Source organism: Diabrotica undecimpunctata, chromosome 3, assembly GCF_040954645.1.
Source record: "Diabrotica undecimpunctata isolate CICGRU chromosome 3, icDiaUnde3, whole genome shotgun sequence".
Classification (NCBI taxonomy): Eukaryota; Metazoa; Arthropoda; class Insecta; order Coleoptera; family Chrysomelidae; genus Diabrotica; species Diabrotica undecimpunctata.
Window position 1 is genome coordinate 32,196,492 of NC_092805.1, and position 24,245 is coordinate 32,220,736.

At 33.3% G+C, this 24,245-nt stretch overlaps 1 protein-coding gene across 1 annotated transcript; it reads right to left on the reverse strand.

Annotated features, from left to right (window-relative positions):
* Positions 1-4,022: 4,022 nt before the first annotated feature.
* Positions 4,023-23,528, reverse strand: LOC140436645 (uncharacterized). Its single transcript, XM_072525643.1, has 2 exons — positions 23,059-23,528; positions 4,023-5,606 (listed from the first exon to the last, which is right to left on the reverse strand). Exons 1-2 carry the CDS (start codon positions 23,288-23,290, stop codon positions 4,030-4,032), a joined length of 1,809 nt encoding a protein of 602 aa, XP_072381744.1. The 5' UTR covers positions 23,291-23,528; the 3' UTR covers positions 4,023-4,029.
* Between the last annotated feature and the right edge of the window lie 717 nt (positions 23,529-24,245).

Sequence of the window (24,245 nt, forward strand, 5' to 3'; positions counted from 1 at the left end):
CATCTTTGTATTTCGGTGGACACTTTTAGACCGAAATATATGGGAGAGGGCAAAATAAGCTTTGTTTGCCTGCGTTATCCTTTTTCGTATTTCTCCATCCTCTGCTCCATCGGCATATATTTCTACTCCCAGGTATGTAAACTTTCCAACCGTTTCAATGTCATCTTCATGCATAATGTTTTGTGGGATTATATTTCTTCTCGTCTGTACCATTATTTTTGTTTTTTCTGTGTTAATTTCCAGACCTAGCCTTTTCGTTTGTGTTTTTAACTCTGCGTATGCTTCCTGTGCTCCTGTTGATGTTCTACTCATAATATTAATATCATCGGCGTAGGCAGCCAGTTGAACCGTTTTATTGGTCAGTAGGTTTTCTCGTCCAGTTTGCATTTGCCTAACCGCATACTCCAGTGCCAGGTTAAACAATGTTGGTGCCAGCCCATCTCCCTGCTTTAGTCCCTGCGAGATTTTGAAAAAGTCTGTCCGGTTGTTTTGTATTCGTACACATGCCTGAGTTTCATCCATTGTGGCTTTAATGAGTCTAATCAGCTTATGTGGTATTGCTAATTCTGCCAATATATAGTATAGTCTGTCCCTTTTGACTGAATCGTATGCCTGTTTGAAGTCTACAAACACGTTGTGAACATCAATGTCGTGTTCCCACGATTTGCTCAAGACCTGCTTGACTGTAAATATTTGATTTGATATATATATATATATATATATATATATATATATATATATATATATATATATATATATAATATTATATGTATATATATCTTTATATAATATAATATTAAATTATATATAAAAAAGGAACATTTTTATATTCGAGAGAGGAAGAGAGAAAAAATATATCTTCTGTCTCTCTTTTACTCATTATCTTACATATGTAATGATTTCACAGATTAACTCCCGTACAAATTTCCAACGTGGAGTGCGCGTATAGAAGTATAACTTCAAAAATAGATTTTTGGAAGAAAATTATTTTTTCACGAATTTTTTAAACAAACTAGACTATTTATTAATTAATTAATATATAAACAAATTACATATTTGTAATGTACGTATAAATTACATACAAATTAAAAAAAGAATGATCAAAATCCATTGAGTAGATACGGAGATATAGAAAATTTTATTATTTTGAAATTGTTTGTTCGGTATTAAAACTCCATGGATTTGTAGGTTCTTCCTAGTCACCATTTGAACAATATAAAAAATACAAATCCCATTCTTTAACATGGCGTCAATGAGGTTCCTTAATTGTTATAATCAAATTAGCTGCGAATTAACAAAAAAAAAACATGGCTAACTTTGGCCCAAATTAACCTAGGCCAAATTTTTTTATTTGAAAATTCGGGTGAAAACACTAGCTTTTCAAATGTAAAAAAAGATTTTTTCTAAGGACAATGTTTTTAAAGTTATTCTAAATGCATAATTTCAAAAATTTGGCATCAGGATTTTTGACTATAATAAATCATTTTTTTATCTTTTCTTAATAAATATATTGATAGTATAAGTCTTTTGCTTTCATTTGTCACCCACAGCATTATCTATCTTTATTACTTTCTGTCTTATGTTATTGTAAAAAAAAAGGTCTCTGGGATAAACAAATACAATAACTTTTAAACTAATTAATATATCGGTCCCAAATTTTGAGGGTTTGTTAAGTACCCCAATACCCAACTTTGGGTGGAACTCTAAAGTTTAAAGTGTAAGTTTACTAGAAGTTTTTAACGAATATCAATTGTCACTTATTTTGCAGTTTGCGAAGCAACAAATTGACTTTTCAACTTTCAAAAATCGGCATTTTAAAGCTTTGTCAATATTCTAAAAAATAAAATTTTGTAATTTTATGTCAAGTATTTAGCTTTCTAATGGAGTGCAAAAAATCGCGTTTTTTGCATTAAATTTTTAATCATTAAAAAACGGCTCCGAACTTTAGGCAGGAAATAGGTAGGTTTTCTTCTTATAGGTCTACAATAACTAAAAAAGTTGTCAGCTACCTGGATTATTGAGTGTCACGAGAAAATCCTTATTACCCTGTACTAATATGACTGGACAAGCAAGTGACGAAACAAACTTCATATTTTATGTAAACTTTACTAACAAAAACGTTCAAAATAAATATTTCAATAAATATAAATAATCAAATTCCATATTCAAATACTGCAAAATATTTGGGTATTACTCTGAGCTCATGTAAAGAAGAAAAGAAAATAATAATTCTGATTGAAATACAAAAAAATGTATTGGCTGATTGACCAAAATTCTACGCTCTTTCTACATAATAAATTATTATTATATAAGCAAATACTGAAACAATAGTATTATTATAAAAACAGTATAAACATTTAGAAGGAAAATGTCACAATTCAACAGAAAATATTTCTATTCATATAAAAATTTAATCAAATTATAGGTACTTACTGCTTATTTATATAAAATTTCCTCAATCGTCGTCGATTTTTTTCGTCTGGAACATAAACGTCTTCGTGAACTAACCATTTTAAAAACAATAAACACACTGGTTTTTCTACCACACAACAATAAACACACAAGTCGGAATAAGCCCTAATAATGTTATTCATTTCATAAAAGATTCGGATAGTGGGTCAAATTCTGTAGTGCCCTATTTAAAAAAAATTTTACGTTTATTTTAACCAACAATATTTGAAAAAAAAATTGTTTAAACAATTTTTTTACAAATTAATTTACAACCAAATAGTGCACTAGAACTTTTTAAGACCTTTCATTAAAAAAATAATCATCTCAATATCTGCCATAGTTTTTGCGTTATTTGATATAAACTTTTACATTGGAATTTAGCTATGCCCAGAATCGCGAGGAACGGCCTTAAACTATTTACAAAATCAAATGAACCTGACTCACTGATTTGGTGACGTCAACCTATGAATGACACGATGAAGTTTTACATTACTTCTTTAAGTGCCCGTCTCCCAATCGGATGTTGGATATCATCATCACTATCTCAACTCTATTTACGGCTGTTCTGAAGAATTCTATTGTACTGCGTTTAAACCAGTCTCTTAGATTTTTCAACCATGACACTCTCCTTCCCATACTTTTTTCTCCTCTTATATGTATTATAAATCTTTAGTAATAGCTTTGAGTTTTAAGAACTCATCATCATCATCACGTAGCTCTACAACCCTGGGTGGGTCTTGGCTGACTGTACAACTTTTTTCCAATTTGTTCGGTCTTCCGTCAACCTAGGGTCAAATGGAATGTTCATTTTCCGGAGATCTGCTTGGATGTTATCTCTCCATCGCATTCTGGGGCGTCCGAGTGGTCTTTTGCCTGTGGGAATCTCTGCCCATACCAGTTTTACAAGTCTCTCGTTATGCAGTCTGTGCACGTGGCCTGCCCATCTTAGTCGCTGTGATTTAATTTCTTGGACAATGTCGGCGTCATTGTAAAAGTTTTTTAAGAACTCAGTAAAAGTTTTTAAATATCTAAGTAATTTTAATTCAAATTCTTCTAATTTGGTTATATAAATAAATAATATAAAATTAAAATAAATTTTGAATATATTTTGTACAATTATACAGGCTAGTAAAATAAACAATCAAAATTTCAATATCAATGAACCAACTCACAAGAGTAAATCAATTAATAATATATTAATGCAGCTCGGTAGGCAACAGACTTTTGGGTGCGCTCGGGCTCGCTTTTGATCAATTGGTCAATTTTCTCCTGGCGTATCTCGTTCCATGCTCTAATTAACTCCTTCGAAAGTTTGAAGAGGATGCTCTAAATTAAGAAATCACAAACCCATCATACCTCAAACGTGTTTAACACGTTGCCTGCCGTAGAGGAATTTGTAATACTTTCCGTTCACTCCAAGGTTATTGCTATATGGTCGAAAAAATTACCGCTCACGCCACAGTGCGCATAGGTACCTTTATATAGCCTGTAATGATTCATGTTTAAAATTTTTCAATGAAGATTTCTGTCTAACAAATGCTTTTTTTTTAATTTTTTTACAAGAAAACTGCTTAAAACTCATACAGGTTTTCCTTCGGTATGCACTCTCAAATGTTTTTTCAAACCATTTGTTTGACTAAACTGCTTTAAACAAATTTTACATTTATAAGGTGTTTCTCCAGTGTGCAATCGCATATGCCGTTCCAAATTATTTGTCTGAGTAAACTGCTTAAAACAAATTTCACACTTGGAAGATGCTTCTCCAGTGTGAATTCTCAAATGTGTTTTCAAGTTACTTGCCTGAGTAAACTGCTTAAAACAAATTTCACACTTGTAAGATTTTTCTCCAGTGTGCGATTTTATATGTTGTTTCAAATTACTTGTTTGATTAAATTGCTTAAAACAAATTTCACACTTGGAAGATGCTTCTCCAGTGTGAATTCTCAAATGTGTTTTCAAGTTACTTGCCTGAGTAAACTGTTTAAAACAAATTTCACATTTGTAAAGTGCTGCACATTTGATATGCAATCGCATATGCTGTTTCAAATTAGTTGTCTGAGTAAACTGCTTAAAACAAATTTCACACTGGTACGGCATTTCTCCGGTATGCTCTCTCAAATGTCTTGTCAAATAACATTTTTTACCAAACTGTTTACAACAAATTTCGCACTGGTAAGGTTTTTCTCCAGTATGCACTCTCATATGTATTTTCAATTGACTCGGTTGACTAAACTGTTTAAAACAAATTTCACACTTGGAACATGCTTCTCCAGTGTGCAATCTCAAATGTGCTTTCAAGTAACTTGCCCAAGCAAACTGCTTAAAACAAATTTCACACTGGTAAGATTTTTCTCCAGTGTGCAATCTCAAATGTGCTTTCAAGTTACCTGCCTGAGTAAACGGCTTAAAACAAATTTCACATTTATAAGGTGTTTCTTCAGTGTGAAATCGCAAATGCTGTTTCAAATTATATGTCCGAGTAAACTGCTTAAAACAAATTTCACATTTATAAGGTGTTTCTTCAGTGTGAAATCGCATATGCTGTTTCAAATTATATGTCCGAGTAAACTGCTTAAAACAAATTTCACACTGGTACGGCATTTCTCCGGTATGCACTCTCAAATGTCGTTTCAAACCACTTTTTTTACTAAACTGTTTACAACAAATTTCGCACTGGTAAGGTTTTTCTCCAGTATGCACTCTCATATGTATTTTCAAATGAATCGGTTGACTAAACTGCTTAAAACAAATTTCACACTGGTAAGATTTTTCTCCAGTGTGCAATCTCAAATGTAGTTTCAAAGTACTCGGTTGACTAAACTGCTTAAAACAAATTTCACATTTATAAGGTGTTTCTCCAGTGTGCAATCGCATATGCCGTTTCAAATTATTTGTCCGAGTAAACTGCTTAAAACAAATATCACACTTGGAAGGTTTATCTCCAGTGTGCACTCTCAAATGCATTTTCAAATTACTCTGTTTACCAAACTGTTTAAAACAAATTTCACACTGGTAAAGTTTTTCTCCAATATGGCACCTCGTATGATTATGCAACGAACTTTTACAAGTAAATTGCTTAAAACAAATTTTACATTTATTAAGTCTTTCTTCGGTTTGCAATCTTCTATGTCGTTCCAAACTACTTGCCAGAAATTCTAAAAAAAAAACCAAAATATATAAAAAAGTTATTCCTGCAAGAATAAATTAAAAAATAAAACAAATTATCAGTATCTGCAAATTGGCGCAACACTCTTTAAGAATTTAAGAAAACTCCACCTTTTAATCTATATGTTAACAAATGCACAGTGATTATGAATGTTGAGTTTCTTCCAGGGATTGTATTGCTAATTTTACGATGTCACTACATCCATCTATATTTTGTAAGATACGTGCCGAAGTTAATATTTAATAACTTTACAACTATGTCAAACCATCGGGTTGGTAATCACCCTCAACTTCTTACTCCCTTCAGTTTTACTTGGACTACTAGAATTTCCATATTATCGACAAGTGATAGATGTCCAAAGAATATTAATATTGTTGAATACATGGAACTGGAGAGACGTTGTCGATTGTTGATCTCAGCAAGAACATATTATGTATTTGATCTTCTGACTGTCCAAGGAATTCAATACATTCTTCTTCAACACCATATCTCAAATGTATCTATTCTTTTTCTATCTGCTGTTTGGATTTTTTTCCTGTTTTTTCATATTTTAGAGAGGTTGGACATAGCGGTTCTACCCATCTGTATACGTCGTCAAATTTCTTGTTCATAGCTTCCACTATTGTTGAGGCTGCTATCTATACACTGTTTCAAGTTAAGAATTCACAACTGAACAGATAGGCCAGTGCATTTCTTACGGGCGTATGTTGCCAATAGTTCACGGGACTATGCAGGGCCGGCCGAAATAACCCATTCTTTATTTATATTCAAATTTTTATTTATATTTTCCAATGTTAATCAAATTTATTTTAAAAAGATAGGTACGTATCTATTTAATAAGCTTAACGACTACAATTACTTATAAATATGGTTACATTTTCAGGGAAGTGATTTTAAAGATTATTAGAAAAATGTCTTTATTAGTGGTTAAAATATTAGGTTTTACGCAATTGGTTAATTATTATGGCACAGGTAATTCTGACAGCTTAGGTGTCAACTCTCAAAATTATTTATAAAATATTACTTTCACAATAGTTAATAAATAGAAAGCAATAATAATTAAGATATTGTGCTTAAACTTCCATTATCGGGCAAGCCGGGCTAACAGGCCCTAACAGTAAACAATATTGATTACTTTATAATTGACTATTAATAGTTTTCTAATTCTCTTTATGTACTTAGTCATTCCAAACAATAGTGTCATTTGGAAAGCACATTTGGAAAGCAGACAGATTTATGAGTTATAGATAAATGAGCGGTATGTTTTTCAAAATAGTGTAATTAGGTGAAGTGGAGATTATATGTTTGTCTGTATACATAAGCCCAAACTGCCCGATTACGTTTTTAAATTCTTCTGCCCGGACAAGGGTTAAGGCATAACCATCGCGCACTCAAATCTCAAGTGTAAAAAATTATATTGTTAAAATGGATCCAGTTTTGCCGTTTAAAAGTGGTCAAATTTTACATCTGAGTGCTAAAAAAGTGATCTTAAACGTAGTGAGATACCACATTAATTTGCTTCGAGATGAAAGTCAACGTATTGTATTCGACAAAGTATCCGCGATGACAGGAGTGTCAGTTCGTACGATTCAAAAAATCGTACAGGAAGACAAAGAAGGTGAGCTTTCTGAGGTAAAAACAAACAGAAAAAGAACCCGTTGCCGAAACAACTCCAGAGACTATACTTACGATGAAGGTGTTCGTATCGGCGTTCGTCGAACAGTGCATAGTTTTTTTTTTGAAAACATTCCTCCTACTTTGAATCGTCTTCTGCCAAAAGTGAACCAAGACGAAAACTTGCCAAATTTTACCCGCAGTACAATGTACAGGTTGTTAAAAGACATGAACTTTGTTTATGCAAAACGTGATAAAAGTGCCGTGCTAATAGAACGTCCTGATATAATTGCATGGAGGCATGGATATTTAAGGGCCATTAAACAATATCGGGCTGAGGGCTATGACATTGTGTATTTGGATGAGTCATGGGTCAATGTGGGGCACTCGGTTTCCAGAGAATGGAAAGACAAAACCGTCACCTCGGCAAGAGATGCGTTCATAAAAGGGCTAAGTACTGGACTAAAGCATCCCACTCAGCGTGGACCACGTTTCATCCTTGTCCATGCCGGAAGTGAAAATGGTTTTGTAAACGGTGCTGAAATGTTTTTCCTTGCAAAAAAAAACAGCGCTGATTATCACGACGAAATGGACGGTCCGTGTTTTGAGAACTGGTTTGAAAACAAACTGTTGCCCAACTTAGTTCGAAAAACGGTTATTGTTATGATAATTACAAAATTGAAGAACTTTGTAAACAACAAAATAATGTCAAAGTGCTTCGTTTGCCTCCATACCATTGCGAATTAAATCCAATTGAAATGGTATGGAGCCAAGTAAAAAGGCATGTGGCCGTAAATAACAGCACCTTCAAAGCGAAGGATATGGAGGACCTCATAAAAAAAGCGTTTTCAAATGTTACGTCTGATAACTGGAAAAACTATATTCAACATGTAATGACTCTGGAGAAAAAATTTTGGGAAGTGGACGGTCTAATGGAAGACGTAACTCCCATAGTTATAGATTTATATGATAGTAGTGACAATTCCGATTTGGATATGGACGAAGAATGTACATAGTTTTTGATAATTGTAATATTGTAAATATATAAATGTCAAACTAAAAAACCAAATAATTTGTTACATTTCTATGGTTCTGTTGTATTTTTTTTAAAATATACAGAAGTTTTTATTGTTTTTTTATGTTTTTTACTGACACTAATAATATCTACCACAATACTCACTCAATTTGTTCATTAAACAATTAAGAATATTTTTAAGAGTCTGATGATGACCTAAGCCGAAATTTAATAAATAACTGTTGTGAGAAAAAGACATGTCTTTAATTTTTATTTTTCAAAAAAACAAAAAAAATTTAAAGTTACCTAAGTGAAAAAACGTCTAATGTGCAATATAACATGCAGTTCGGCCCTGCTTTTTCGCTGCAACTCCACTACTCTCGCCTATCTCAGTCTATCGGTAGTTCTGGCATCACCGCTTCCCATAAGGCTCCTTTATGAATTCTTAACTTGACACAGACAGTAGATAAATCAGGGGCGGACTAAGGCCTAGGCACGTGCCCAAGGCCCGTAATTTTTGGGGCCCGAATATTAAGTTTTTAATTACTATTTAAATGGGAATAAGCCACAATTAAAGGTTCTCGATTTCCGAAGTGGAAATTGAAACGTCAATAAACGTAATTTAACCTTTAATTGTGGCTTATTCCCATTTAAATAGTAATTACTTTAAAATGCCACAAAAAAATAGCTACCGTAAAATGAGGCTACTTTGTGACACTTTTTTAGGTTTTATAGTACATACACTTTCGGTTTATTATAATTTTAAAAATACTAGCTGAAAGCTCAATCTTTCCTCTATGTTCAGTGAAAACTATAATGCGCTATATGTTATAGATATCAAGAAAATGTCAAAAAAAGTTGTCACAAAGTCACCCCATGGGTAGGGGTTTCTTTGTGACACGTAATTTTTTCTGTGATATTTATATGGAATTCTAACTGTGGCACAAAGAAACACCCGTACATGGTTTAGAAAGAAAAATTATAATAGCAAATTAATAAAAAAATTATATATTGGTAGGAAATAAAACAGATATTAAAAAAAAAACATTTTATTTTACGTAAAATTAAACAAAAAAATATTTAAGAATATGTAACGTCATTTAGATAACAAAAAAGCTGAAAAATACGGGTAACTAAATAAAAAGATATTATAAAACTTTATAAAATCGCTAGGGTTATTCAAGTATAGGTATCATTTAATTCTGGAATGTCAAATAAAGCTCGCTTTCCTCGTTGCTTTGGAGCCTTGCTATGGCCATAATCATTTCGTCATTTCTATAAAATATTTCGTCCTTTTTTTCAGGTCACTTCCATTGTTTTCCAACACGTTCCATTACATTAATCATTGCTCCTGTTTTTGAGACATTGGTGATTTGGCCAGGAAAATATTTTTCTTGGCCGTACTTTCCCACTGACTTGTCCACTGCTTCGGATATTAAAACATCTTCTGAAGATAAACTCCGTAAAGTAATTTTCGAAACCAAATCTTAACTGTCTTTTTCCTTCCCCTCCCCTTATCTTCTGAAGAATGTTCGTTTTCAACGCCAAAAAGATGTTCATTCCATGAACTATCATCACTTTCCATATATTCAGGTTCGTGTTCATCTTCACTAGCAGTATCTGAATCATATGAATTATTTCTCTGGCGTTTTTTTTTGTTGGGTTCCACAGGTCCCAGGCTGAGAATTATCATCATTTTCTTTATTTACAGCAGGGGTAATATGGTTGTTAAAGTCACACTGCTTATACTTTTTCCTGGTGGAACATTCAAACGTTTTTTTCTTCTAATCTGTCTTTCTTTGGTGGTTTCCGTTCTTATATTGGTTAGATGTTCAATAAAACTATTGCCAACATTTTCAGCTATTTGGACTTCTGCTGTTACAATATAATTGCATAAACGATCTAAGACTTGCTGGCGATCTAAAGGAAAAATTCCAGTCTTTCTAAATCCGGATTTTAAATTGTTAGCCGCTCTCTCATCTAATTGGTTTATCAGATTTTTTAAAAGACTAGGAAACTCATCTTTTGGTATAAAAGAAAGTCTGTTACCGTGATCACTTGTCTTCCATGTATTCAAGATCTTCCGCCATTTCTCCTTCATAGGAAAAAGGCCACGTCTAGTGGTTGGAGAAAAATCCGTGGTGTTAGGTGGTAGTGCTATAAACCGAATGTCATTAGCTTCACATTCTTGAATGACATGCTGATTTAAATGTGAGCTAAGATTGTCACCTACGATTCCCTTTCGTCCCTCTTGTCGTTTTAATATTGGAAGTAGTAGTCGTAGAAACCAATCCTCAAAAACTTGGTAATCAAACCATCCTGAAGCCGTCCAATTATATCGTGCATTTATAGTCCCATTTTCAGTCCAAGTATTCCACAGTTTTTGCGATTTATAATTAATATAAAGTGGAGCTAATTGACCCTCGGCATTTCCACATATCATTAAAGAAGTACATGCTTTAGACGCGTTTCTGATACGTTCAGGATACTTGGTTCCTCTTTTAGTTATTATTTTGCTTTGTCCTGGGTCATCGACAAGATTGGTTTCATCATAATTCCAAATGTTACATGCAGGAATGTCTTGTAACTCCAACTCTAAATTATCAAAGAAGTTATTTATCATTTCTTCATCAGTCTGAGCTCTAGCATGTGAAATATTTTGAGCTATCCTCTGAGAAAGTTGCGGATGTCATTTTAAAAATGATTTTACCCATTCTACTCCTGTCATATTGTCTTTAAAGGGTTTAACATTTTTGCCTTGACGGTCTAAAAACGATTTTACAATACACCGAAGGTCAAAAGTGGTTACTGGAAAACCGAAAGCTGATACCGTGATTAAATGGACTGCAAACACATTTTCCTCCTCTTCACTAAACACTTTTTGCTCTCCATGTTTTTTGGTGTGCCTGTTTTTAGTCATCATCATCATATAACGGGGGTCCTACGGCGATTGCCGCTTCCCGCATTTCAGCCTCCATCTTTTCCTATCTCTCCAATCTCCCTCTTCTAAGCCTCTAGATTGCATTGTTTTTGTAATTTCTCTTCTCCAGGAATTTGGTGGTCTTCCCCTTTTCCTTCTTTCTGGCGGAACATACATTAAGGCTTTCTTTGGCCACCGCTCCTCCTCCATTCTCATCACGTGACCATACCATTGTAATTGCCTTCCTTGTATTCTATCTGAAAGAGTATCTCTAATTCCTGTACGGTTTCGTATTTCCTCATTCCTGATTCTTTCCATTCTCGATACTCGACATGACCTTCTAAGATAATCCATTTCCACAACGTCTACTTTATCTCGTTCATTCTTTGTCACCGTCCAACATTCGGCACCATATGTGGTAATTGGTTCTACAATTGCTCTGTATACGCGAAGTTTGGTATGCATCTTTATTTTATTAGACCACAGTAATGAATTCAGTATTCGGATGCATTTTTTCCCTTGGGTTATTCGGTTTTGTACATCTATCTTAACTCTGCCATCTGCTGATATGATGCTTCCTAGATATTTATACTGGTTGCAGCCTTTTATGACTGCGTTTTCAAGCCTCAGATCTGTGGTATTTCCTCCAATTTTTAAATATTCTGTTTTGCTTATGTTTACAGTAAGCCCCCATTTGGCATATTCCTCAAATAATTTTCGATTCATATAATTTATATCTTCCTCATCGGTTGCAACCACCACCTGATCATCTGCAAACAACAATGTATACAGAGTTTCTTGTCCCACTTCGATGCCCATAAATCTACATTTATTTCTCCAATTCCTCAATGCTTCTTGGACGTATATTTTAAAGAGTGTCGGTGACAAACAGCATCCTTGCTTTAGGCCTTTAGTGACTTTAAATTCATTTGAGGTTCTGGTTCCAATTTTTACACAACTAACTGCATTTTCGTACAATTTATATACCGCTCGGATATACGTCGAATCCAATCCGGAACTTTTGAGGACCTCAAACATTTTCTTTAACGGGACACTATCATATGCTTTCTTAAGGTCTATAAATACCAAATGGGTCTCTCTACTTCTTTCGACACGCTTTTCAATTATTTGTCGTAGGATAAATATATTATCAAGGCAGGATCTCCCGGTACGAAAGCCGCTTTGTTCTTCAATATCTTGTATCTGTCTTTCAACTCTCTTCTTTAATATTCTGCCGTACAACCGGCCCACAGAGCTCGTCACACTAATACCTCTATAATTGGAACAGTCTCTTTTATTCCCTCTCTTATATATGGAGCTTATATAAGATTTATTCCAATCTTTGGGAATTTCCTGGTCTCCACACATACATTTATTGAAAAGGTCTACTATTAATTCTAAAAGTGCAGTCGGCCCATATTTAACCAGCTCTATGGGAATGTCTCCAGGCCCTGCGGCTTTTCCGTTTTTAACCTCTTTTAAGGTTTCCGTCAATTCAGATAATGTTATTATAGGGATTTCCTGTCTTTCGTCTCTGTTGTCTATTAATTCCCTTAGTTTTTAGCCTGTTTTTAGTTTTGATCCATAAAGTACTATTTCGGTGAATGTCTTATTTTTCTGCAGCACCGCGAAGTGAAAGTCGTTTATTTCTGATGTCATCAAGAGCTTCTGCTAACTTCTCTTTGGTATAATTGACATAGTTTCGACTCCCAATCTTTCTTATATAGATTCGTGGCATTTTATCTAAAAATAAATTAATATTAGTATTTTAATCAACACAACAGGGGTTACTTTGTGACATTCCATGTGTCACAAAGTAGACCCTGTGTTTGAATTTTTTTTTAAATATTTTCATGAAACAACGTTAAAACAAACTAATAAAAGACAACATTTTATAAATAAATTGAGGCAACATATTGTGATAAAATATAAACTTACTTTGGTAGAAATATCTTTTAATAATTCTTCTTGGCAAGACAAAGTTTGCGCGCCAAACAAAAATCACCTGTTTTCACGATGATCAAATCAGCTTTGGCATGACGAGCGAAGATGCACCGAGAAATTTGGTTATTGTCCCCTAGATAGCGCACATAGTCTACTATTGCAATAAAACATTTTAATGGACCGTGGAAGTGATGACGTAGATTTTATTGACATCTGTCAGTTTCACTTTCCAAACAAACCTTGTTTAGTGTGGATAATTTGTATTTTTCGTTATTTTTTAATTTTTTTTACAGAATCTTTCCTCTTTTAGCAATATCTAAGTATTCTAATAGTTACTACAACAATTTTACAAGGTTGTGTAAATAATAAAGCATGTTGTTTTATAAAAATAGCAATAAAATGCATGTATCAATAAAGTAAGGTTAGAATGTCTTTAATTTAAACTTTTAAACTATATTTCATAGAAATAGAACACTGAATTATGATGGTATTATCGTAAAAACACTATACTTAAAAGAAAAAGTAGCAGAGGTGGCAAAATGTTAACTTTATAGAAATTAAAAAGTCTTGAGATTGGACATTTCAACTTTTGTTTGGAAAGTAATTGACAGTTGTGACGTCACACGTCACACTTCCACTGTCCATTATTCCAGTATTTCTAGTGGCTCTGCCAAGTTAATAAGTTTAACTTTAGAGGCCACTGTCACAAAGTAGGCATATGTGTCACAAAGTAGCCTCACTTTACGGTATATTAAGTTTTTAATTTTTATAATTAATTATTTTCAATTGTTGATTGATAAAGTCAACAAATGTGAACAAGCATTCCCGTGTTTATGCATCCACACCCACGAATGTTAATGTTTGTAAATACAATCGAGCCTTGTGCCTATCGAACCTTTGCTATGCACATTTTAAAGTCATAAAATATTTTTTGTTGTATACGATTCTTTAATTAGTAACATAAAAAAAAGATCTGAGGGATATAAGGCTCTTCACAATAAATTCAAAACAATTTTTCATGATAGCGATGTTAGAGACTGTCCAATGAAGAAATTAAATGAACAAGATTTAAACCTAGCAGAACTATGATAGTTAGTAGAAAAGAAAGTTAGAAGTATGAAAGAAAAATGAAGTACTACAATTCAAGACTTTTATAGGTAAAAAAAAATATTATTTCGTCTGTATCAATGTTGTCATTTATTCAGGAAAATAATATTATTGCAACACAATTCTGATAATTTATTTAATCCTTCCAATAAGCAATGCAAGCGTTGAAAGATCATTCTCAGTAATTTTCAGAATAAAAATTATTTTAAAATCCAGAGTACGTCAACAAAAATTAAATAGTTTATCATTACATTATATAGAAAAAGATTATTAAATAGCTATTAATTATAACAAACTAATTGATGATTTACAAAATTAAAAGTGAGAAAAAATGCAATAGGGGAGAGTAGTACACAATGAGACATGGTACACAATAAGACATTCTATTTTTTTTTAATTTACAGTGATAAATTGTTTAATTAAGGTAAGAAGTTACTTTTTATATAGTTTTGTTGACTTATTATTAGAACTAATTGTTGATTTGTGTCAATTTGCAAGTAAATGTGTAAAATACTACAGTTAAGTTAGTCTAACCTGAAATAGTCGTGTCTTAAAACTAAAAATTAAATATGATTATTTGTATTTATTTACAACAATGCTACTTGGTACACAATAAGATACCAGGTGATAGTACACAATGAGACTGTGCCATTGTGTACTACTAAAATTTGTACCATGTGTTTATGCTATAATGATATGTTGTATAAGTAAAATGAAAGTTTATTATGTTTGTTACAGACATGGTGCGCAAAGAAAAACCAAGGAATAGAGCGACATTCAGCTCCGATGATATGGCAAGTGCCGTACAAGATGTTTACGAAAAATCATTAAGAATTACTGCCGTTGAACACTGAGTAAAATTTCAGACATTACTAAGATATGTCGCAAAAAAACGTAATAATCCAGATGATGATCGAATGGAACCCAACTATGCTGTACGACGTGTGTTTTCAGAGGAACAAGAAATTTCTCTGTGAGACTATATCAAAACTTGTGGTTGTAATCTGTAGCAAAATAAGCTACGGATTAACAACCATTTAAGCATTCAAGGTAGCATATGATATGGCAATTAAAAACAATATTCCAGTTCCAGCGAATTGGATCAAAGATAAAATAGCTGGACTCCAATGTTTCCGTTCATTTTTAAATAGGCGTGGGAACCTCAGTATACGTCAACCAGAGGGTTGCAGTTTATCAAAATTAACATCATTTAATCCACACAATGTCAACAAGTTCTTCGACAATTTACATGCCGTTTATTCTAGATATCCATCAGCTAATATTAGGATATATAACCTTGATTAGACTAGAACAACAGTGCAGGAATCTAAAAAAGTCGTGGCGGAGAAAGGTGTAAAATATCTGAATAGTTGTACTAGCGGTGAAAGTGGTATTCTTATTACTACATGTGTAATTTTATGTGCGAATGGTACGTTTCTGCCTCCTGTTATGGTTTTTCCAAGGAAATATTACAAGGAGCTCCACCTGGTATACTGGGTTTGGCAAATCCAAGTGGATGGATGAATAGCAAACTGTTTGTCGACGTTATGAAACATTTCATCAAATTTAGCAACAGTTCAATTGAAAACCTTTCCATACTGATCTACGACAATCATGAGAGTCACGTAACATATCAAGTTGTTCAACTGACAAAGGATAATGGTGTAATCATACTGACTTTGCCTCCACATTGTAATAACAAACTGCAACCCTTTGATGTTTCAATTTTCTCTCCCTTTAACGCATATTACAATGCCGGTATAGACTCATGGTTGCTGAACCATCCTGATAAACCTAGTTCAATATACCAGATAGCACAATGTGTAGGTGAGGCACACATGAAAGCATTAGCACCTACTAATATTCTGTCAGGTTTTAATAAAACGGATTTTTTTCCGTAAACGGACAGTTTTTCTGAAGCTGACTTCATTGGCAGTTCTGTGACTGATAGACCAAATGAAACTGAACAGCCAAATCCACAACCAAAGTCGACAGAAATGTCTTGTGTGCTTTCCAATCAAGTTATATCATCCTCATCGAAGGCACATTAAAATCAAGAAGTATCTCCACCAAGGACACCTGAAAAACCGATAATCTGCAAATTCAAGTTCTTCCATCTTCCCTCATGAGTTTAAAGGATTTCCAAAAGCAGAAAAGAGATATGATGTGAAGGCAAGGAAAACTAAAGAGTGCAATTTTAACTAAGACACCTGACTTGGATCAGTTAAAACTGCAAGCAACAACCAAAAAAATGACTCCTCAGAATAATAAACGAATTAAAGGTAAGCGGCTCAGCACCAAAGCAGAAAAAAAAATAAATGAAGTGATAGCACTTCATCCATGGAGAGTGAAGAACTAATCAATTACGATGATACTTCTGGCGATGAATGTGAAAATTTACAGTTGGAAGACGATTATGACATTGATGCTAGTACAGAAATTTCCATTGATAGTTTTGTATTAGTAAAATTTGAAAACAATATATTTTATGTTGCTAAAGTTCTCAAGACATTAGACGATAATGTATTTAAAGTGTCATTTTTAAGAAAAAGTGGTAAGCTTCAAGCCTGTTTTATTTTTCCTTTAGTTGAAGACATTGCTACAATACCAAGGTCATACTTTTTACGGTAACGGGTTACCGGCCCATTGCCCAATCCCCAACCTGGAGAACCAGAATTTTCTGTCAGGGTTTATTCCCTTAGCCGATATGTTCCAGTTTTTAGGCGCCAGAAACTCGCCCTTCACCCTCTCTCGTCTGCTACATAACGTACAACCATTGTACGCCATACACCCAGTGGTTACGCGGCAAAAGTCTTCGGCGACGTGAGAGTAGGATTTGTTGGCAGAAGCTGAGTTCTATTTCTAGAACCCCCGACTCTTTCGTCGAAAACAGTGGACATTACTCGGAGTTTTATTACAGTATGAGCATCAGCAACCCATACTGTACAATTACTCGAAATCTTAACCCTCTATTAGTCGAAATAATCAGTGAGTCCCTGCAAGCCATTTTGGTACATATTTACAAGCCCTCTATAACTCTTAAAATTAAATTGAACCTCTGAATCTTAAACATAGCAATGTTTTATTTTACAAACTTTACAGCTCGATTATTAGAAAGTTATTACATACCTCTATAGTTGAAGAAAAATAAGTTAATGACTTTAAAAACTTTCCGACAATGTAAGTATACCATTGTACATCCCTTACAACTCGGTTAATGACTTTGAAGTTACTAAGAAATTGCAGACAACACCATTGTCTCTTAGAAAACAATTTGGAAGTACCTACACTATAAGGAATTTATAATGCACATTAACATGTGCTTGATGATATCAAAGACATGAATAATATGGCATGTGCTTGTGCATAGGACCAGTAATGGATGGTTAGAAAAGTTCAAAAGAAGATATGAACTTGTTTATAAAAAAGTTTGTGGGTAAAGTACAAGTGTCAACATTGAAACCTGTTATAAATAGAAAAATATATTGCAAGATTTGTTACAAGGTTACGGACCTGATAATATCTTCAATGCTGATGAAACGGGACTGTTTTTTAAATGTTATTCTGATAAGACTCTTCACTTTTAAAAATGATAGATGCCATGTGTAACGATTAAAACGTTACATTTTTGTTCTTATTCATTTCAAAGTACTTTCCAATATTTTCTGTTCGTACTATTTGATTCTCGTTGATAATAACTTCTTTTTCCTTTGTTTTTATTCCTATATTTCATTTCAATATTTTCCTACTACAAATAAATTCACCGATTAATTTCTTAAGTCCCCTCGTAGTTGTACCTGCGCCTGCTTTGTCATACAAGAAACAGAAACCCCAGCACTAAATAATTTACTTGTATGAATCATTTACTTCCTTTTTAAAATAAACCAGCAACCAACAAGGTAATACTTGTTGTAATAATAATAATTCTATATAAATCTCACTAGCATGAATCATACAACTTTGCTTTTTCGTTTTCCATTTAATAATTAATTAAGCTATTATTTGCAATTGCTAATTCGTGAGTTTTGGCAACATCAGAGAATTCTGAATCGGTATGCAGGTCTTAGAGAGAAGAGCTTTCCGCTTGCCAGAATTCTTCTGTTGTTGGACAAAACTCCTGACATGACAAATTTTATATCGGCTTTTGTTTTTTCAGCCACCTGGTTTAGATTTGAGAAAATGCAACTGGTTTAGATTTGAGAAAATGCACCTGATTTAGATTTGAGAAAATACACGTGGTTTTTGGTTTAAGAAAATAGAGGCATGGTTTTGATGCAGATAATTTATGGATCGAGTTAAGAAGAGAGCAACGGCAGGATCTCTTATGGAAGATAAGCTAAGTTTCTTTCTTTGAATTTGTGTATAGATGCTTAATTCTCTGTTATCAAAACCTCAATTTTTTAATTATTATTAAATTCTAATTTGTTATTTTATTAATTTATCAATAATAAAGAGATGTGTTGAAAAACTATTTTATTAATAATTCCCGATTTCTCCAAAATTAATTAGTTTACGCCGAACAACACTCCTGAGGGGGTTTAATGTGCAATGGATGAGCTAGCTGTTACACATGGTGTGAAGCATAGCATGGAATGTTTGATCATTCTGCTAGCAGCAAACATGTCAGGCACAGAAAAATTCTCACCGCTAATGACCAGAAAATCTAAGAAATCTCATTGTTTTTCAAGATGTCAATCACTACCTTTGAAATATGAAGTAAATAGAAAAGCATTGATGACTTCTGCAATTTTAAAAAATTGGCTCATAAATATTGATAAGAAAATGGATAAGGAAAAAAGAAAAATCTTGTTATTCATTGATAATTGTACAGCCCATAGTGATATTCCACAAATGAAAGCAATTAAAATCCAATATCTACCCACCAATCACCAGCCACATCAAAATTACAGCCTATGGATCAACGTATCATTAAAAACTTTAAATCAGTATATTGAAAAGAAGTTGTCCGGAACATGTATAATAGGGAAGAAAAAAAGAATTTTGCTATAGATATATTGAAAGTCATGAGAATGGTTGATAAAGCTTGGAGAAATTTAACTTGACTACTAAGATTCCTAGATAACATCGATGAAGAGATGAGAAATATGGAAATACGTGCTTAGCGGAGGAAGGCGATGGATAGGGACGACTGGAGAAAAATTCTTGGGGAGGCTAGGACCCACACAGGGTTGTAAAGCCAAAATGATGATGACAATATCAAACTGTTATGTACACAGGGGTTTTCCATCATCAGCATCATCAATAGAAGAAGCTGAAACCAAAGATGTGTCTATTTCACCTCCTGTGGAAAGGAATAAAGTGGTGTCTGAATCAAGAATATCCTTTGAGTACTTTGTTATATGCAGTGCTGGAGTTACAACTGCTGGGACATTATCGAATGACGAAATTATTGATCCAATAGCTCATAAAACAGATACTAATGATTTATATGATATCAAAAACATGAATAATTTGACATGTGCTTCATGGGTTCCCATCAAAGAGGCAAGTGAATATTTTACAGAGTTTTATAGAGCAAACCAGCAACTCTGAAGAATGACAATTTTCTGCTCTTTATACCTTAGACAATGTTATTGACAGGAAAATAATATGTTAATTTATAATAAATAAAAATGTTTGTTATAATAAATAAAAAATTTATATAAAAAAAAACAAATACCTTGAATTTTTATTTACAGTAGACTAGTGATTATCCGAGGTAATTGGGACCGTGACTACTTCGGACACCGAAAAAACTCGATTAACACTGAGATTGGTTATACTGATAGAAAAATGTGTACCTACGTAAATAATTTTTACTTTTACTTTAAGTCTGAAAATTAGATTAGTGAGATGTTACGTGTTCTCTACTCTTTTGTATGGTGTCGAAGGTTGGACTTTGACGGATACACTTCTCAAGAAACTGGAATCCTTTGAAATCTGGGTATATCGGAGAATCCTACGAATAAGTTGGGTGGATAGAGTTCGTAACGAAGCTGTTTTGCATCGGATGGGAAAAGTTACGGAAGTCGTCAAAACAGTTAAAAATCGCAAACTTGAATATTTTGGCCATGTTATGCGCCACCCAGAGAGATATAATATAGTCCATTTAATAATACAAGGCGAGGTAGACGGAAGAAGAAGACCAGGTCGAAGAAGAACGTCATGGCTTAGAAACCTGAGAGATTGGTTTAACAGATCCTCTTCATCTCTTTTCCGAGCTGCCGTCAACAAAATTACTATAGCCAACGCTCGATAATCGAGCTCGGCACATGAAGAGGAAGAACGTGAATAATGATTAATGTGTTTATTTTAATAAACCTTAAATAAAAAAATTACCTTAAAAATGTTACTGTTTAAAAAAAGTCTTTGATTGATTTTTGTTTCAACTTCATTCCTCTTTTTGAGGCGGCGATGTTGCGCCAACGTTGAAAATGGAGGACATCTAATGGTGTCGATTCTTCTTGTTGCTAGATGTATGCGAGAGCTGCTTCAAGGGACTTTAATCCATTGGAATGAGAAATCTTTTGAATTATCTCATCTCTATCTTCTTCTTCTTCATGGGTGACGTTTAGAACTAGATTGGCAATTGCATCATCTGTCAGTTCCATTTCTTCATCTATATTCATCCAATCGATGATGTCTTGGTTTCCTATTGTTTGTTTTACTGGTAATTGATTGGCTAGGTTGGCTACAGAATCAACTTCACAGTCATCAGTTTCATTTTGAACGTCGTGTGTATTGTTGTCTATCTTAAATAATTTTTTCCTTCTTAAATCTTAAATAATCTTAAATGATAATTTAAATAAAATAATAAATAAAACTTCTGAATAGTGGACACTTTTAGGTCGTCCCAAGCTGATGCAATCCAATAGCAAACATCTCTAACTGCAACTACTGCAACTCTAACAATGCCTCAATTACAGTCAGCCCTTCATCCAGCTTAGTTAGCAGTACCTGAAGAAGCTTCTGCCGATAATTCCTCTTCATTGCTTCTATAACGCCTTGGTCTATGCGTTGGATGAGAGACGTCACATTGGGTGAAAGGAACAAAGCTCGTATGTCACCACTAATCAATTCACTCGCATCTGGGTGGGATCGTGCGTTGTCCAACAACAACAAAGCTTTCTGGGGTAGATTTTTGTTTATTAGGTAGGCATCAAAGACCAGCACGAAGTTATTAAAAAACCAGTCCTTAAAAGTTTTACAGTCCATCCATGCATTGCGTTGGTTACTATAGATTGTAGGTAAGCAATTTATTTTGGACATTTTTGAAGGCCCTTTGATTTCTGGATTTTCCAATTAAAAGAGGTCTTAATTTTAATGAACCAGAAGCATTGTTGCAAATCATGATTGTGACTCTCTCTTTCCTTTTTTTGTAACCTGGTGCAGTTCCTTCATTTTTAGCAGCTAGTCTTTTCAATTGAAGCATTTTAAAGTTAAGGCATGTCATCACAGTTAAATATTTGGTTTGAAGTTAGTCCATCTTTAAGGATAATGTCTTGTAATTTCAAATAAAATGTTCCAATTTCAGTTGAGTCAGCAGAAAGTTTTTCGACACAAATATTCACTTGTCGGATGCCATGTTTCTTCTTCCATAAGTCAATCCATCCTTCACTAGCACAAAAGTTTTCTCCTTCATCCTTAAACTTCTTCTGGAACTTAATAGCTTTTGCTTGGAATATTGGACCACTTATCGGGCTGCTTAATCCTCTCATTTGTGAAAACCACAAGAACAACGCCTCAGAAGCTGGTTCATGGTCCCCTTTCTTCATAGTCTTCTGGGCCAATCCATTACCACCACTCACACTTTGGTTTACCCACTGTTCGATTTCATTCCGCTTACGCTTCCAATCTCCAACAGTTATTTCTCCGACACCTAAATCTGAAGCAACCTTCTTTATTGAGTCACCCTTGTTCAACATCTTAATTGCATTCACTTTTTTTCCAAAGATACAACTACTCTCTTTCGCTTTCCACTCAAATTCACAGAAATATGCTCTCTCACACTCACAAAAATTAACTTATTGAAAAATTAATTATAAAACCGAAACTAATAAACTCGAATAAATACACAAAACAGTACATAAAAGGAAAAATTTTACCGTACAGTAACTTAATTTAATGATCTGAATGACAGCAAACAAATAATTTGACGATCTGAATGACAGCAAACAAATCAGTAGTTCAATGCACACTGATTAACATAGAAAGGAACAGGAAGTTGTAGACAAAACACGACACAGAAATTTCTGGAAATAAGAGGGTGACCAATTGCTGAGAATACCGACTCGACCAGAGATCAGCTTGACCTAAAACATACCTTACACACAATTCTCTTCTTATCAATAATCCACAGTTTTCAATGGATTGCCCATATAACAGCTGCCGATATACCTTGTGACCATCGACCCTTTTTTTATTACTGGATATTGTGATTCAACAAGTATGACTTTAAAAGTAAAACCATGGTAAAATTTGGCCTCGGTTAACCGAGGGGCTCGGATAACCTAGACTCGGATAATCGCGAGTCTACTGTATTTTATCTCTTTCACTCAAAAGTCAACATCCTCTATAACTCAAATTTTTTAAGATCTCCATAAAAGTTTGACATATAAGGAGGTTCTACTGTAGTATATTCTTTGGTTTTTATATGATGGTTCATATTTCTTATAAGAATATATTTAACTATTACACATTATTTGTAATTGTTTGTTGTATGTCCTGTAATATGTTTAGATTTAAATTGTAGTAAATACAAGATTGGATGAAATACCAAAGAATATGGGACATCTATATTCATTGGGAATACTTGTAATAAAATGTTTATTATTTTCTTACCCTTTTTATTATTTTGTTGTTCTTCAAATGGTGTAAGTTTATTTTCAACTTCTATTTCAGTCTTTATGGAAAATTCCTTTAAGTCTAAACAATCAAATGTATCATGTGTACTTTCTCTATTGGGTTCCTCTTTAATTTCATTTTTAAAGCTATCTAAAAAGGTATCATCTAACTTATTAGGATATATTTCTAGTTTACAGGTGTCGTCACTAAATTCTAGTTTTCCTTCCATTTGGTTAAAACAGGTTTTATATTTCAATAATTTTACACCTGAAAACAAATTACGACACTCTCCACCTGTCCAATTGCAGAATTCAGATTCAAAAATAATTTTATTTTAATTTTAACGTGCTTTAACCCCCCGTTAGATTTAGGCACGTGGTCTACAATCGTAGACCGCCTCTTTTCAAACACTTGTATATTTTCAAAAGAAAAAAGTAAAGCACTTGCACGTACACGTCACGATTTATACAAAGTGACCTCACTTGTAACACCGTCACCGAACATTGTTCGGTGCTTGTATTTAAAATTTCCAGAACGTCAACCTTAGAGTTCAAATGTTTCTAACACAGCTAATAATACGAAACCCATACCGTACCGAACTGCTCGATCTTTCATAGAGGCGTCAAAATGGTGTAATAATCAGAAAAATGTAATCATCATTATATTGAAAATTTTAGAATTATATTGATTAAATAACCAAAAACATTTGTTATTATTAATAATATAAATTTTATGAAATAACTCTTCAAGTCTAATATTGCACAAAATAATAATTTTAATTAAATAGTAAATAAACATAATATGTCTAAACTCCATTCGCTTAGCTCGGGCATATTTTGACAGATTCATTGTCGAAAACCTACAACACAACAATTCCTACTTCTCAGTATTTTTAGCTCAAGTATCGTACTATTGCAGACTTCTTTTTTTAAAAAAAGAAGAATTATTCTAAATAGTGGAAGTGTATACTAAACCCATCAAATTTTGGGTAGCATATATTTAAAAAATGTATTTTAGTTGTTATAATTTAACATAACTATTTATTATATGGTGCAGATAAATAAATATTGATTGTCGTTAATTCGCAAAGTTCTATTTTATTTACTATTTAGTTTGTTTACTATTAATATTGGCTATGAGTACCTATGCTTGGTTGTATAGTAATTTCCAGCCACATTTAGTCT